This window comes from Camelus bactrianus, chromosome 9, assembly GCF_048773025.1.
Source record: "Camelus bactrianus isolate YW-2024 breed Bactrian camel chromosome 9, ASM4877302v1, whole genome shotgun sequence".
In the NCBI taxonomy this organism is placed as follows: Eukaryota; Metazoa; Chordata; class Mammalia; order Artiodactyla; family Camelidae; genus Camelus; species Camelus bactrianus.
Genome location: NC_133547.1, coordinates 58,252,032 through 58,265,975, shown reverse-complemented (window position 1 = coordinate 58,265,975; position 13,944 = coordinate 58,252,032). Strand labels below are relative to the sequence as shown.

General features: G+C 38.6%; 1 protein-coding gene across 1 annotated transcript in view; it reads left to right on the top strand.

The window, feature by feature from the left end:
* Nucleotides 1-13,944, top strand: part of PHLPP2 (PH domain and leucine rich repeat protein phosphatase 2) — a 63,224-nt gene that overhangs the window by 27,096 nt on the left and 22,184 nt on the right. The window contains exons 5-9 of the mRNA XM_074370480.1: nucleotides 5,971-6,096; nucleotides 7,416-7,570; nucleotides 8,600-8,746; nucleotides 9,142-9,372; nucleotides 10,653-10,855. Of these exons, the coding sequence (XP_074226581.1) occupies nucleotides 5,971-6,096; nucleotides 7,416-7,570; nucleotides 8,600-8,746; nucleotides 9,142-9,372; nucleotides 10,653-10,855 (862 nt within the window). The remainder of the gene's footprint in view (nucleotides 1-5,970; nucleotides 6,097-7,415; nucleotides 7,571-8,599; nucleotides 8,747-9,141; nucleotides 9,373-10,652; nucleotides 10,856-13,944) is intronic.

Below are 13,944 nucleotides of genomic sequence, written 5' to 3'. Positions count from 1 at the left end.
GAGTTTAGCTCCTGTAAGTATTTGGGTCTAAACATACTCTGCTGATGATGGGGACCTGGCCTAAGCTTATTGCTGGAGGCCAGGAGATGAGTGGTGTTCTTTGCTCCTGAAAAAAATCTGGGAAAAAAACACCCCAAAACCCAAACCCAAAAACTTCTGTAAACCACTGGCTGGAATTGAGACTTGTTTCTAGGTGTGGTCCTAAAGAGATGGATGGACCCGATTATCTGGCCTGTGACTGGGAAATGGACAAGCCCTAACTGGCCTAGAGATTGAATGTGTACAATTCCCATATCAACCATGGAGCAGGAACCCCTCACTGCCAGCATGAGACCTGGTTCTGGTCTCAGGGGCTGAGGGACAGAGTGAAGAAAGTGAGTGAAATTGCTCCAAAGGGAGAAGGTGAGTGAGACAGGGTTGGAGGATTGGTAGACAGGAAGTGGGAGGCAGAGGAAGAAAGAGAAAGAATAAAAGAACCTTCCATTCAAGTCATTCTTGTCTGTTCTCTGTCTTCCCTCTCTAATAGAATAGAGTTTTGTTCAGGGTGGCAATATGACCAAAGTCAAAAACTCTGTCTCCCCAACCTCCCATGTAGCTAGTGGTGGTGAAGGGATTTAAACATAAGTTTCCAAGTGGGACTTTTGGGAAGGGCCTTTAAAATGGGACAGATGTGGATGGTTTGACCCTTTGCCCTACTTTTCCTTCCTTTAATGGGACACAGTCCCTCAGCATGGGAGGTGGAAGAGTTATATGGTGACTGGGAACTGCAGGCATTTGCTGAATGTGGCCTTCTGGAAAGCAGAAGGTGCCTGGGTCCCTGGTGGTGGTGTGGAGCTGCTGTCCACTCCTGGACTTCCTCTGTCTTTTTAAGCCACGTTTACAGCTGAACGTAATTAACTGATATACGAAGGATTTCACAGATAAAACATATAAAATAGCCTTTAAGGGAGGCTCCAGTATACATCTTATAACAGTTACAGAGAAGAGGGTAGAGAAGAACAGATAAGCAATGTCTGAAGAAATAATGGTTGAAATTTTTCTAGAAGTAAAGACAAACATGAGTGTTCAGATTGGAAAGACACTGGATAATAAGCAGGGTAAATAAAAATAACTACACGTGGACACATTGCAGAACATGAAGAAGAAAATCACAGATACTTCAGAGAGAAAAGATGACCTGCAGCTAATTAACAGATAGACAACAGCCTTCTTTTCATCAACAGTATCTGTAGAAGAGTATTCGCAGAATTGCTGAAAGAAAATAAATGTCAACCTGTGTTTTACATCCAGCCAAATTATTTTGTAAGAGTCAAGGCAAAGTAGGACATTTTCAGACATACAAAGAGTAATGAGCTGGCATATCCTCACTGAAAGAACTAAAGGATATATGTCTAAAACATGACACCCCTCCAAGAAAAAAGAAAACAACAACAAAGGAAAGTAGATTCAAAGGGAAGACATGAGATATAAGAATAGGTGATGAGTGCAGACACTGATAAAATAGGGTGATAAATTTAATATTGATTCTTAAAAGATTTAAAATTTGTAATATTTTAAATACAAGTTTAAACTACTAAAGCTCAAACTATCCTGAACAAAATTCAAGATTTGGTGTGTTTGGTAAAGAAAGTGTGATGCAGTCTTGGGATAAGAGGAAAGGAACACCAAACAGCTTTATACTTTATTAGAAAAATTGTCAAGTATGAATTTAAAAATTTAAGGATAACCACTAGAAGTAGAGAAGGAAAAGAGAATATAAAAAGTTCTGTGATGCTAAAAGAAGGCAGGAAAAAGGTTGAGAAAAAGGAGCAAATAATTAGCTTGGTAAATTATCACAAATTATAGTGGTAGAAATAAGTCCAAATATATCAGTAATCACAGTAATTGTGATTTTGTCATGTTGTTATTTAAAATCCTACTACTTACTGTTTATAGGAGGCATACCTAAAACTTATTACGTTGAATGTGAAATGATAGAAAAATTATACTGGTCAAATAGCAACCAAAAGAAAATTGGTGTGGTTATATTAACATCATACAGAACATTTATATGAGCGTTGTATGCAGTGAAGGACTTGCATCCAGAATATGTAAAGAACATTTACAGCTTGGTGATAGAAAGACAAATAACCTAGTCAAAAGACTGATGAATGTCAAGTTTTGCAAAGGTAGGGGGCAGCTGGAAAGCTCACACATCATTGGTGGGAATGCAGTCACTTTGGAAAACTGATTTTTTTGTTTCTTACAAAGTTAAGGATATGCTTATCAGATGACCCAGCTATTCTCCTAGGTACTGAGAAATGAACCAAAATCTTTATGAAAAGTTTAAGTGAATGTTCATAGCAGCTTTGTTTATAATTGCCCAAACTGAAAGCAACCTGTATGTTCATTGACTGGTGAATTGATGAACAGATGTGGTGTATCCATACAGTGGAATACTATTGAGCCAAAAAAAGGAGTGAACTGCTGTTACACACAAGAACAAGGGTGGGGGAAGGGTATAGCTCAATGGTAAGAGTGTGTGCTTAGCATGTACAAGGTCCTGGGTTTAATCCCCAGTACCTCCGTTAAAATAAGTATATAAATAAATAAACCTAATTAACCCCCCCAAAAAGCAAAAAACAATAAAATGCGGGGGGGGGGGGGGAGAACAAGGGTGAATCTCACAAGCTTTATTTTAAGTGAAAGAAGCCAGGCATAAATACCTATTGTTATGATTCTATTTATGTGAATTTCTAAAAAAAAGACAAAAAACTGTTAGTGATAGAAAACAAATCAGTGATTGCCAGGATATGGAAGGAGACGACTGACTACAAAAGGGCACAAGGGTAGTTTTGGGGGTGATGAGGTTGTACAACTGTATTCATTTATAAAAACTCATCAAATTGTTCACTTCAAATTTGTGAATTAAAAAAACCCCACAACTTTTATAGAATTACACCTCAATAAAACTTGCCTCCCAAAAGACTTAATGTGCAAAAGCATTCATAGGGATAAAGAGGCTCACTGCAAAGTGATGAAGGGAATGCTTCACTGTGAGTATTTAATAATTGTGAAGTTGTACATGTATTAACAGTGTAGTCGCAACATACATAATGCAAGATTTAACATAATTAGAAGTTGAGAAATTAACTACTAGTGGGAGATTTACAAACTATTCTCAGTATTTGACATTATATGACTGTATATTTTTCCTTGTCAAACACTCCATAATAAAATATTTAAAAGAAAAGATTATTCTAAAGAGGTTAGAAATACCTGTTCTTCATTTCGACCAGATCCTTTGTTTTGACATACTCACTGAATTTCAATGATTTATTACTAATAAAAAATATGGTCATGTAAGTATCACAATTGAATGTTATGAATAATATTTAATTGTATTGGATCTTTTTATATGGTTCTTTTTTGTTTAAAGCATCTTATGTTTCTGCCATTTGGCAAAGAAATTTACTTGGCACCAGAAATCTAATGATTTATGAGTATAACTTGGAAGTTTCTAGCTGACTCATCAAGATTCATTAGCTATGACATACCAAAGTGAGATGTCAGACAAAGATGTAAGTGGTTCTATAACTATAAAAAGATTTCATCCTCATCAAAGCTATGTAGGTTGGGTTGTTGGAGTTTGAGGGAGAATTTCGTTGAAGAGAGCTACTGTTGTGCTGTGAACCCTTATCACCACCCTAAGTAGGAATGGAGGAAATTTCTTCCTCTTCCCTCAAGCTTAGTGAAAGGTTTCGGTGGGATTCAAGAGCTTGCTATGGGTCTCCTGCAGTAAAGGGGACATAGTAGACTGGTGTCCTGCCTTCTGACCAGTAAGTCTTAAGGACAAGGGATAGGCTATTAGCTGCTTTGGCGATAGAGCAGAGAGCCTAACTCACGTGTTGGGATCACCATGTACTCCTTGGGTTTGTTAGTATGTGACCCAGATGGGTTGAGATAGAGCAAGAGCCATGGCATGGATGGGTGGATTCTCTTAGAACATGTCCAGTGGGGCCACCTGGAGGGGCAGACGGACTTCCCTGGAGGACAGGCTGTCAGTGGATCAGCAGATTCCTTCAGGTCTGAGGAGGGAGTGATCAGCTGCTGGAATCACGTGCCTTAGCCTGGTCAAAGGATCTGTACATGAGAAGCCACCATTGGTTGTATTGGGCACAGGGTATCCAAAGAATCCTCAAAAGGATCCATTGAGGAAAAGCATCCTCTTTAAAATCTGGTAGGACCAGAGCATGTGAAGTCAAGTTCTGACTTTGCTAGTCTAGTAAGAACCTTTGGGCTTGTGTCTTCCCTGTTCTTCCTCCTGCTCCACTTCAGCCCTGGAGGAGGTCAGAAATGGCTTTTAGCTCCGGCACCTAATATGTAAGGGAGGAGGTGAGTCCAAAAAGCAGGCCAGAGTACCCCTTGCAGGCAGGCAGCTACCTCCAGCATGCGCCCGTGGTTAGGGCAAGAGTTGGCGCAGTCTTACCTTTGAAGTGGAAACTTTGGTTCTTACCCTGTGGGCCTGTAGACTCTCCTGTTCTGAAACAGGCAGGCATTCTTGCATCACAGGGACTTGTACTTGGTGTTGCTGAGCTGGGAATGCTTCTCCCCCAAGAGATTTTCACTCCTTGCTCCCAAACCCCTGTGGGGTCTTTGCTCACATGTTACCTCCTCAGTGAGTCCTTCCTTAACTGCTCTGTTCATAACTCAGACCACCCACCCTGTTCCCCTCCAAGCCTGTGCCCTGCTTTATTTTTCTTTGTAGAACTCATTCGGTATTTTATCATGTTGTGCTACATTATGTCACCGTTTTGGTATTAGAGTGCTTGTCCCTCTCAAATACAAACTCCATTGAGGGCAGAGGGTTGTTTGTTTTTTCCCTGGCTGTGTCCCCAGCACCTACAACAGTAAAATGTATTCATTCAACAGATACTTAATTACCAAGTTGAGACTATCTGGTGAGTAATAAATTTACAATTTATGATTTATGACTGTGCCCTGTGAGTCCTACTCTTTCAACATACCTGTTAAATAAGTATTTCTTTGTTTTTTTTCTAAACAGCTTTATTGGGCTATAATTCATATACCATACAATTAACCCATTTAAAGTGTACAATTCAGTGGCTTTCACTATATTCACAGAGTTGTGCAACTGCCACCACAGTTGATTTTAGAATATTTTCACAACCCTGAAAAGAAACCCTGCACTCCTTAGCCATCATCTCCCCATTCATTCCCCAACCCCAGGCATCCATTACTCTACTTTCTGTCTATGAGTTTGCTGATTCTGGACATTTCATATGAATGGAATCATACAATATATGATTCTTTATGAGTGGCTTCTTTCACTTAGCATACTGTTTTCAAGGTTTGTACATGTTTTTGTGTGTATCAATATTTTATTTCCATTAATGGCTGAATAATATTCCATTGTATGGATATACTGTGTTTTGTTTATACATATCCCTGTTGATGAACATTTAGGTTGTTTCCACTTTTTGGCTCTTATGAATAATGCTGCTATGATTCATGTACAAATTTTTGTACAGATGTGTGTTTTCTTGGGTATATACCTAGGAATGAAATTGCTGGGTCACATGGTTACTCTACGTTTAACCTGTTGAGCAACTGCCAGAGATGTTTTCCAAAGTGGCTTTACCATTTTGCATTCCCTCCAATAGTGTAGGAGCGTTCCAGTTTCTCTGCATCCTTGCTAATACTTGTTAACCATCACTTGTTATTATCCGTGTTTCTGATTTTAGCCATCCTAGTGGATGTGACGTGATTATCTTGTGGCTTTGACTTGCATTTCTCTAATAACTAATGACGTAGAACATCATTTCATGTACTTATTGACCATTCCTCTGTCTTTGGAGAAATATCTATTAAGATCTTTTGCCTGTTTAAAAAATTGTCTTGTTATTGTCCTTTAATTTTTTATTAGAATTTTTTTTTCTGGTTCTGGTTTTCTTCCCACCTCTTCTGTAGGTAGAAGAAGTGAAGCGACGTCAGTACTCCCTTGCGTTCAGCTCAGCTGGAGCCCAAGCTCAGACCTATCATGTCAGCTTTGAGACTTTGGCTGAGTACCAGAGGTGGCAACGGCAAGCATCCAAGGTGATAAGCTGTCAGACGTCCTGATGTGGTGATGAGAGCAGAGAAACTAAAAGGAACATATTTTGAAACTGAACTTACTCCCAGGAGATTGAATTATAATTCTTAGGCACATCACTCCAGGCCTTTCTGAGTACATAGTGAATGAAATGGAATTCCACCGAGTCCTTAACTTATTATTTATATTTGCGTAGTATGGAATGCTTTCAAAAGTGTTTTCAGGTGCATTTACCTTTATACCATCTGTGTGAGGAAGGTAGGGCCTTGAAGGAATTGAGTCATGGTGAGATTCAAATGACTTCCCCTCGACCGTAGTAGTCACTGTTAGATGGAGCCATTCCCTAACTCATAGCCTAGTGCTTCCATATGTATTTATATTTAGCACAGCTTTGATGAGCCACTTTAGATTTGAACTTATTGATGGGACATGACCTGTGATCCTGTCGCAAACCATTCCTGTGTGCTGAAGATAATTGGCTTTCTTAGCCTTTGAAGATGAAGTGCTTTAAGATTGTATTACATTTTCTAAATTCTCTTGTTCTCCTAGCCATCTTTGTAGAATTTCAACATATTTTTCTTTAGGAAGCTAAATAGTTGCATAAAAAATTGTTTCAGTGTAATGACATGCCATCACAATATGAATGAGTTTTGCAGTGATAGTTTGTTTGTTTTAGGCCCATTTTCACAGCACATGTTTTATTAGCATGCTGTTACAGCAATATAAACCTTGTTTTGGTTTTATTGAATTTTCTATACTTGTGGTGGTAATAAAGTCTGTTCCGAATAAAATTAGTTTCAATATTAAGTAGCTATTCCATTCTTCTGCCCTCATAAAGAGAAATTAATATTTTGAGCACCTTTTTGCATGCTAAGCAGTGTTCTGTGTGCTTCCTTATTTAATTTTATCCTCATGGCAGATGAAGAAGCTGCACAAGTAAGGAGCAGAGCTTGTGTGGCTGCAAAAGGCCATATCTTTCAATATCACACTCCCTCCCAAAGTTTTTGAGTACAGTTATTTTGAATCATCTTAACTTGACTTTCTGCATGAAGTGTTAACTTTCTGTCTTAATGATTAGTATGTTTTTACCTTTTACTTTTAGACACTTTACAGTATATACATTTGTGTTTTTCAAGCAGCTTATGGTTTTAGGAAAAAGTGAAAATTAACTGTTTTTTATAAATGTATAATTGGATTTCATGACCTTACTTTCCTCCCCCATCCTTTTAATTGGTGCCTTTTTGTGTAAATGCCGTTCCTTCGCCTGCTGGGTAAGAGATGTTCGGGGCTGACTCAGACGGCTCTTCTCTTTGCCCTTGTCCAGGTGGTGTCTCAGCGCATCAGCACCGTCGACCTCTCGTGTCAAAGCCTTGAGGAGGTTCCTGAGCATCTCTTCTACAGTCAAGATATCACCTACCTCAACTTGCGACACAACTTCATGCAATTAGAAAGACCAGGAGGCCTTGACACTTTCTACAAGTATGTGGGGGATAGGTTTCCAGACGAACTTACTAAAACAGAATCTTAATCAATACCTGTAGATCAGGCATGCTTACCATCATATATATATTTGAAAATTTCCCCTATATTTTGAAGAGGAAGTAAGATTTTTTATTTACACAGTTTTCCCACCCTCTTCTCCCTTCTGTACAAGAGAAGATAGATGCAAAGTTTCTGTTATAGAGGCAATGTTGAGCTGCCCTTGATCTGAGTGGTCTTTTTATGTAATCATTGACAGAGATGCATGACCTGCAGCCAGAGTGAATGAGAGACTCCGTGTATAGGAAGTTTTTGAATCAAAAGTTTCAAACTTAAATAACTTAAGGGAAATAGGCCTAATTTCAAGAATTCTGCTCCAGGGTTGGAACTTTTATCTTTTCTTTGCACCTGCTACCTCCAACTCTCGAGCCTTTTGTCAGCTATGAAACCTCTCTCTTCTAATAAAGGAGCCATTTCAGTCCTAAGGGACTATGACCCTTGTATTTTTCCATCTCCTTTGTTAGAATGTATTCCCCATTTCCACCCTCCACCCATGTCACCTCCTTCCTCCCTTTAAAAATGGGTGGAAGTGAATAAATATGTGGTGTAAGTAATTGTCTGGGCTTCTTGTGGGAAGGGGAGAAATTGGAAATTAAAGCGTTCAAATTACATGGTGATTAATAAGATACACATTTAAATGACATTTTACATATGTCATTAATAACTGATATTTCTAGAATAATCATCAGAAAGCATATGATTTTTACCTCATCTGATACATTTTACAAAGTTTTTCAAGTACGAGCTTTTCAAGATTTTCTGCCTTTCTAAGGAAAAGAGAGAACACCGTCACACTAGACCTGGTTTCCTTAATAACTTGGACCGCGTGTTAGTCATCTTAGTGTCTGTGCCACACAGTGTCTGGCACATGCTGAGTGCTCAGTAAATATTTGCAAAACAAATTCTTTGATGTATGTTTAAAATAGACGGCTTTTTCATTCAGTAGTACGATGTGCCATTGCTTTGTAGATTTTCTCAGCTGAAGGGCCTGAACTTGTCCCATAATAAGCTTGGGCTGTTTCCTGTGTTGTTATGTGAGATTTCTACCCTGACTGAACTCAACCTCTCCTGTAACGGACTCCACGACCTGCCGAGTCAGATTGGCAATCTGCTTAAGTAAGTGTCCGATGTTTACTAGATTCGTCTCTTCCTTTGTTTGCAGAATAAGGAGCTTGTCTGGCATTTGGAATGAAGATAGTTCTGTGAGCTCTTGCAGTGAAATAAATCATGTTCTTATGAGGACGCTTGTCAGCAGCAGTTACTTGCCCACAGCAGGGACTAGTCCTTCAGTTGTAATAGCAGAGGCGCTGACTACTTTTGGTGTTGGAGGGACCATCCGTGTCAGTTATATGTCAGTCTTCGTATTGAGTCTCTGTAGATAGACTTAGGGCATTTTATCGTTATTGGATTCATAATAAATTACTGACATAAGCCAGAATCCATAATTCTAGTTCTCTGCATTCCAGTTAAAACCTTTCATAAAGTAGTTTTCTTTTGTTTTCTTCCTGCAGTCTTCAAACCCTCTGCCTTGACGGCAACCTCCTGACTACTTTACCTGAAGAACTGGGAAATCTGCAGCAGCTTTCCTCCCTGGGAATTTCCTTCAACAACTTTAGTCAAATTCCTGAGGTTTATGAGAAACTCACGATGTTGGATAAAGTGGTTATGGCAGGAAATCTAGTGGAGGTCCTCCACCTTGGGGTGCTGAACCGGATGAGCCACATCAAACATGTCGATCTAAGGTGAGGTCGTTCTTCACTGTTCCTTCCTCTGGCCTGACCCCTGATGGACCCTTGTGGTTTCTTTATAAAGCCTCTATATAAAACATGAGGATTTTAGAACAGTGTATGTTTTCAAAGCTGTAGTAAAGTTTCATTTTCCACTCAATGGCAGAGAGACACGAGTGAGGTAGGTGGACCACGTGGTTGAGACTTGCATTGCCTTTGACAAAGGTTGTTCTGACCTCCCCTCCCGGCAACATTTTATGAGAATTCCGGTTTCCTCATATCCTTTCTATGTTGGACTTTAGCGGTCTTTTTCCTTATTGTCAGTGTAATAGGTAGAAAATAGTATTTCCTTGTTTGAATCAAGATTTATTTCCTTATGAGTGAGGTTGAATATCTTTTTGTATGCTTATTTACTGGTAGTTTGCATTTTTCCATAAACTGGACCATTTTTCTGTTGAATTATTGGGTTTCTTCTTGAAATCCATTGTATTATAATTAAAATGTTAACAATTTTACTACTAATAATTTTTATGAGTTCTGTTCTCTTTTTAAATTATTTATTTATTTATAATATTTTCCTAAGGGAAGCTTATAAAAGATACATATTGGATATTCCATCTTTTACACTAAGGCATTGATGTCCTTTGTAAAGACATAGTAACAGAAGAATTTATTAAAATACAGGAAAATGAGAACAGGCCTGTGTACATCAAATCATATACTTGTGTAGAAGAGAACGAAGAAGTCATCATTTTCTGTGATTTGCCCTTGAACTACTCCATATGGATACAGATTATTTTCCTCTCCATTAATTAACATAATTGGAACCTTAGCATGATGATTCTCTGCTAGGAGAGAGTGGCAGAGCAACGAGAGGGAGCATGGCTGCTTTCTCTTCTCCTGACATGGTGCTCCACGGCTGCCTTGCTGCTCACCAGCCCACAGGGGCATGGTCATCTTCTTGTCCCCTTGTCCTACACCTTCATCCCTACCTAACCTTATTAGGTATTTGGATGTATGTTTTAAACTGTTTGTGGACATGGCCCCTTTTCCTTTCTCTATTTAATTTGTACATGTATTTGCCTGTCTGGATTGTCTCTAACTTAGTTTACAAACACAGAACTCAAGGTACAGATATCTGGGGTTATTTACTTAGTACCTTGCAAAATGAGGTAAGTAGTAAAATTATTAAGTTGTTTAGTAAAGAGACAAAGGGATCATACTTCTCCTGTTTTTCTTTTGGCGAGTGCATTTAGTAGAATTTGTTTCTAATTTCCTTATTTTTGAATATTAAGGATGAACCATCTGAAAACCATGGTTATTGAGAATCTGGAGGGGAATAAATACATCACCCACATGGATTTGCGGGACAATCAACTGACTGACTTAGATCTTAGCTCCTTGTGCAACTTGGAGCAGCTGCATTGTGAGCGGAACCAGCTGAGGGAGCTGACGCTCTGTGGCTTTTCCCTTCGAACTCTCTACGCCAATTCCAACAGTGAGTTCTCTACCCAGCCTCCTGCTTTGCCCCTTGTAGCTCTTGTCTGAGTTTTCAAGGACAGTGGTGTCCTCAGCCACTCTGCGGAGTTTGAGGTTCATTGAGGCCTGGCTTTAAGTTTGCTGTCAGCACTTCAGTGGTTGAGATAATGCATAAAAAGACATTGCAGGGTACTCTGAGATTCACTAAATGCGCATAATAATCGGCATTTTGCAACATGACAGGTGGTTGGTAAGATGGGCAAGCATATTCAGAAGAGAATATCAGTAATAGTCCGAAACACAGGTTAGCCAGCTACAGCCCAGGGGCCAAACTGGCTTCCCATCTGTTTCTGTATGGCCCACAAGGAATGAGCTTTTACATTTTTTAATGGTTGCATTTAAAAAAAAAATCAAAGAAAGAATAATGCTGACTTGGGAAAGTCACATGAGACTCAAACTTCAGTGAATAAAGTTTGCTGGGAACACACCCACGTTCGTTTACATCTTAACCATTCTTATGCTACAGTGGCAACATTGAGAAGTTGTGGCCCACAAACGCCAAAATATTTACTAAATATAGAGCCCTGTACAGAAAAAGCTTGCCAATCTCTAGTCTAAAATCTTGTGCTGCCTCAGTTCCAGAATTAGAAGCCCCTCACTTCAATGGTGGTTTTCCCCAGGGATATTTTTCAGTGTTAGAGGCCTCATATTTGTTGAGGCCAATTCTATTTATAGAGAGTTCTTCTTTACCAAAGGAGTTATGTAATTGACCCTTGAACAACATGGATGAGAGCTGCACAGGTCCACTTATACTTGGACTTTTACAGTTAACCCTTAAACAGCAGGGAGTTTAGGAACTCCAATCCTCCACGCAGTCAAAAATCTGAGTATAACTTTATAGTTAGCCATCTGTATCCGTGATTCTGCATCTGTAGATTCAACCAACCATGGATTGTCTAGTACTGTAGTATTCACACACACACACATACACACACACACACACCTATATTATATGACGATCTTTTTTTTAATGGCGGTACTGGAGATTGAACCCAGGACCTCGTGCACGCTAAGCATGTGCTCTACTGAGCTGTACCCACCCTACAGGAAGATTTTCATCTGCACAGAGTGTTGGTGCCTATAGCTCCCATGTTGTTCAAGGACCGACTATAATTTTTTTGTGTTTAAAGAAGGAAAGTAAAAGATGTTCAACTTTACCAGGTGTCAGAGAAATGTGAATTTAGGTAATACCATTTTATAGTCATCAAATAAAATAATAATGCTAAATGCTTATTGAAGATGTGGAAAAGCAGCAGCCCTCATCCACTGCCAGGGGGAGTAGGTAGAACCACAAACCACCATGGAGAGCAGTATAATGGCGTTAGAGAATTCAAAGATACATGTAGCTCGTACCCTGGCAGTTCCCCTGCTTGGAATATCGCCTAGACACTCACATGTGCACAAAGAGATATGTCCTAGAATGTTTATCACAGCAATATTTATTTTAGTGAAAAGAAGAAGAAAAATATGACTATTAGTAGGAAAATGGGGAAGTAAAGCAGTGATAAATCTCTACAACAGAACATTGCACGGCATTGGAAATGAATGTACTAGAGCTTTGTGTATTCATATGAATAAATCTCAGAGAGTTTTTGAGCAAAAAAAGAAAGTGCATGTTTTGATTTCCTGCAGTTAAAGGAAGGATCCTCTTAAAACAGAAAGGTGCCTATGAAATTTCACATTCTTAAAGCCTATGAATTTAAAATGAGATGCCAAGACCTGTTACCCTTCTATAGCAGTAAATTCCTTTTTGCATTTGGAATCAGATTATCCTTGGTTTTTATGACTTAGTTTTTTTTGTGTGTGTGGGAGGTAGTAATTAGGTGTTTTTTTTTTTAACACCTTTATTATGGATGGTATGGTTCCTGTACAGTAACTACACATATTTTGGATGTACAATTTGATGAATTTTGGTAGATGTATACATCCATGAAACCATCACCACAATCAAGATAGCTAACATTTCCATCACTCCCCAAGAGGTGCGATTTTTGAATTAGGTTTTTATTTATCTATTTATTTTAACGGAGGTACTGGGAATTGAACCCTAGACCATGTGCATACTAGGCAACGCACTCTACAACTGAGCTATACCTGCCCCTCCTCCCCCCATATGACTTAGTTTTTAAAATTTTATTCTCTTTTTTGATACTCTTGTAGTGCATATTGGTCTGATTTTTGGAGAGATGTTAAGTGTATTCAGGATTTTATTAACTTCTGTTGTAGTCAAGAGTAGACATAAATGAGGTTTACTTTCTTCATTTGTAACACCATGTCAGGCATTCAGGATTCAGTGATAGAGTACACTGTGGTAGTTACATCAGATTTTAAAACACACAAAAAGGTTGTTTTCTTAGCTGTAAGTATGCCATAACAGTATGAAAGAATCCATGGGAATGATAAAAATCATATTCTAGATGATGTTTGTCTCTTGGTATGTGTAGTGTTTTAAGTCTTAAGAAAAAGGAGTCTGAAGCATATAAGGCAGAATGTGATTTGTTAAAAGCTAGATGATGGGTGAAAAATGTTCATTATTTACTCCCTGTACTTTTCTATATCTCTAAAATATATTATTAGGATAAAAGATAGGTAAGGATTTCCCTTTTCGTTGCCTTTTATATTGTCATAGAAACTTCAATTTGCAGCTTAGATTAATTGCTTCGATCAGAAAAGTGTCAAAGCTGTTTGTTTGTTTGTTTGTTTGTTTTTTCCAAAGCTGTTTGTTGACTTGTGCTGTTTGTAGATATTGTGAGGTGACAGTGGGTCTTTTGTCATAGAAATACTTATTATTGGGCCTAGTCTCTATTCTTAATGTATCTAAAGAATCTGAATAACTGGCCCTCTTGGAAAAGGGCCCCTTGACGTGCACTGCAGTCCTTAGTAGATTCTGTCACAGAATCTGTAAATGGGGCTTGTTTAAAGTTAGCTACTCTATTCAGAATCCTTAAATTTACAACCTGGAAGAATTCACACTAACACTTGAAGTTTTGATGCCTCAAAAGTAAAAAATTCAGCCTTCAGCTTTGCAAAAGAAGTTATCCAAATAGC